Source organism: Lathyrus oleraceus, chromosome 1, assembly GCF_024323335.1.
Source record: "Lathyrus oleraceus cultivar Zhongwan6 chromosome 1, CAAS_Psat_ZW6_1.0, whole genome shotgun sequence".
NCBI classification, from domain to species: Eukaryota; Viridiplantae; Streptophyta; class Magnoliopsida; order Fabales; family Fabaceae; genus Lathyrus; species Lathyrus oleraceus.
In genome coordinates, this window is record NC_066579.1 from 393,882,838 (window position 1) to 393,885,901 (window position 3,064).

Below are 3,064 nucleotides of genomic sequence, written 5' to 3' on the forward strand. Positions count from 1 at the left end.
TCAAAATCTTTATATTTGTCATTGTCATATTACTAATATTTTAATGAATTTAATTGATATGCACCGACAGTGTAAAGAACTTTTATATTATCAGTTAATCACAATCACTGATTTATTTGAAATGTTTGACTTTTATTTTAAATATTTAAAAAGTAATGCAAACAGATGATTGTAATGCATTGACAGTGTAAAATTTTTTACACTGACGGTGCATAACAATTAATCTCTATTTTAAAAACAAAAACATGATTTAATGGAATATACGACATTCGATTATTGACCGTGTATTTTAAGTGTATATATTTTTTAAATAAAATGTAATTATATCTAAAAATAATAATAATAATAATAATAAAATAGAGAAATCTTCTTATAAGTTTTTAAATAAAAATATCATTTCAAATAATCTTTAAAAAAAGGTTAAAAAAGAAGTAATTATTAACAGATAAACTAATTTCCCTCGTAAAACTATAGATAAATTAATTAAAATAAATTATTATCCTTATTGTATTCTACAACTTTCGACCTATATATAGTTGAAACTCAAATTCAAAAACCGTTATTAACCCGCGAAATGAAAGAGCATCAAACACCAACGAAGCTCTCTGCTCGCTCCGCCGAGAATCGCACCGGAAAATCCAAAGATTCTCCGGCGAATAAATCTAAAAAGGCTCAGGTCAATTCCTAAATCTTATTGCGTTTCATTTTTCTGCTTTAATTTGTGTAATTTCATTTTCTGATATTTCTTCAGATCTCGAACAAGAGCTTGAATGCATCATCTGCATCCGTTTCTGAAGAATCCTCGAATTCATCACTGATTTCTGAGATCAAAGAAAATAATCTAGATGAAAATGTCACAGTAAGTATATAACTAGATTTATCACTGTTGTTTGTTTATCAATTTAAAGCTTCATGCAAATTTTCAGTGTACAAATTAATTATCAGTTATTAATTACTAATTGTGCGACAGAAAGGATCTAATTAGATTTAGCTCTGTTGATATATCATTGATGTTTTTTGAATTTTCAACACAATTGTGGTTGAAACTTCCGCGCACTTGAATTATTCGTCAAACTGTAGTAATTTGCGGTTCTTTTTTTTAATAATTTAAAGCTTCGTAAAAAATTTCAATGTGCAAATTAATTTTCTGTGCTTATTTACTAATTATGTGTTAGAAACGATAGTTAGATGTGGATCTGTTGATATTCTTTGACGTGTGTTTGAAACTTCGGATTATTAGGCATTTCATACCGTTTTGATTTCAAGAAAGAAATAAGCGTTTTAAGTTTAACAGTTAGGCTTCAACTGATTCAAATTATTAATCTCTTCTTTCAGACTTTCTTGTTGGAAGAAGCTTCCTCTGTAACTTTGCTTCAGCCTGAAAAACTCACTGACACAACGGAAAATAGTTCCGGTAGTTGCTTTGACGTGTGCGAGTTTGAAGGTGCTAAATTCAATTCTATGGAGGATCAAATCACTATGAATTTTCTCAAAAATTTTAAACCTGGTGAGATCCTCACTTTTGACAATGCTGATCCACGGTATAAGAAGCTTAGGGATGAGATAATTGAGTATGTCCTACAAGATCTCAAACGCAATGTGCTGCCAGGGGATGGAAATCACACACTATCACCATCACAAGGGCTTTCCCGGAAAAACAGATTGGTGTTTCTAAGTGTCATCATTTGGTTCATTGCAATATTGGTGATACTTTTCTGCACTCCTGATGCTGATTGTGGATTAGTGGCAACTTGAACCATTCCACTGAAGTGATACAGTATTTCTTCTTAGACTTGAGGTAATTTGAATGGTTTTCAATTTGTATTAGTCTTTTGACTGAATGTTTTGTACATGTATTAACATACTTGAATGATGTGGTTGATTACTGCTGTTAGTAGGTGTTAGGCACCTCATTTGATACTTACAAAATCTTAATTGTGTTTGTGAGGTCTATGTTGAATATAACATAGAGCCTTAATAAGTCACAGATTGACCGTGGTTGCAATGATGCTGTAAATAAATATAAACGCTTTGGCAGTTAATGTTAAGAAGCATGTGTTGTTCTTGCATTTATGAGTCAATAAATCATTACTAAGAAATAGCTTATTTCATTTTACAATTATTAAGATGATCATTGACAGTTTAATTTGAGTAGGTAATCCGTTCTGGTTTGTACCATTTGATCTAGAAGTGCTTATGTTTAGTCAAAGGATTAGTGGTCAATTGGCCTTGTTCATGGCCACAGAGAGAGTCATTCCCTAGTCCTAACCAGCATATACTTTGGTCCTATCAGTGTCTTGTAACGTAAAAACTAATTCCAAATGGTAAACTATATGTGCATCAAATGTATAATGAAACTAATGTAACACAGAAACCATTGGTGAAGTAGTATATAGGGCCACACAAAAATTACCCAACCCTGTAAATTTTTTGGATATCTGGAGGTTGTTCATGTGATCATTTTAATTCTTACCTAGATCATTGGATTTTGACATAAGAAGTGCTCTTCAATTAGGGGACAGTGTCATTCGACCTAAAGAAGATACACACACACAAACAAAAAATATTTTTAATAATGTATAATATATACTATCATGAAGATCTTTCAGCTTGGATTTGTTATTAAATATGGGGACAAAAAAGAAACAAGGAGGCAAGACAGATGCAATCAAGAAGCTGGATTTTTTAGTGTTTATGGTAGTGATTAATAGTGAGTTGTGATACTCATCATCTATTCATCTTTTTGTTTTCAGAGTGAGAAATAGGGGGGCAAGACATGGGTTAAATTGGGGCCTTTGTAACCATTAATTATAATTTTTGAAATATTGTTGCTGCCTTATCCTGCTTCACCTAATGCCACGGAGACTGTTACCTAATAGGTTACAGGAGAGAATGGCTAAGAATGCTGATAAAGAGTGTCACTGATTATATTTTATAGATTTTATTCTTTTACAGTGAGTGTAATTTGAACTATTTATATTACTCATCAACAGCTGGCTGATTCAATTACAGCGGTCAGTCTACTGTAAACGATCCGGGTTTTGATATCATCTAACAGGGAGTT

The 3,064-nt window shown here is 31.7% G+C and overlaps 1 protein-coding gene across 1 annotated transcript; it reads left to right on the forward strand.

The window, feature by feature from the left end:
- Positions 1–541: 541 nt before the first annotated feature.
- Positions 542–2,060, forward strand: LOC127074249 (uncharacterized). Its single transcript, XM_051015553.1, has 3 exons — positions 542–676; positions 752–859; positions 1,336–2,060. Exons 1-3 carry the CDS (start codon positions 575–577, stop codon positions 1,753–1,755), a joined length of 630 nt encoding a protein of 209 aa, XP_050871510.1. The 5' UTR covers positions 542–574; the 3' UTR covers positions 1,756–2,060.
- The last annotated feature ends 1,004 nt before the right edge of the window (positions 2,061–3,064 follow it).

Coding starts and splice junctions, on each gene's coding strand:
- LOC127074249 (XM_051015553.1), top strand. CDS start 575: ATGAAAGAGCATCAAACACCAACGAAGCTCTCTGCTCGCTCCGCCGAG. Junction 677..751: donor ATAAATCTAAAAAGGCTCAG/GTCAATTCCTAA, acceptor ATATTTCTTCAG/ATCTCGAACAAGAGCTTGAA. Junction 860..1,335: donor ATCTAGATGAAAATGTCACA/GTAAGTATATAA, acceptor CTCTTCTTTCAG/ACTTTCTTGTTGGAAGAAGC.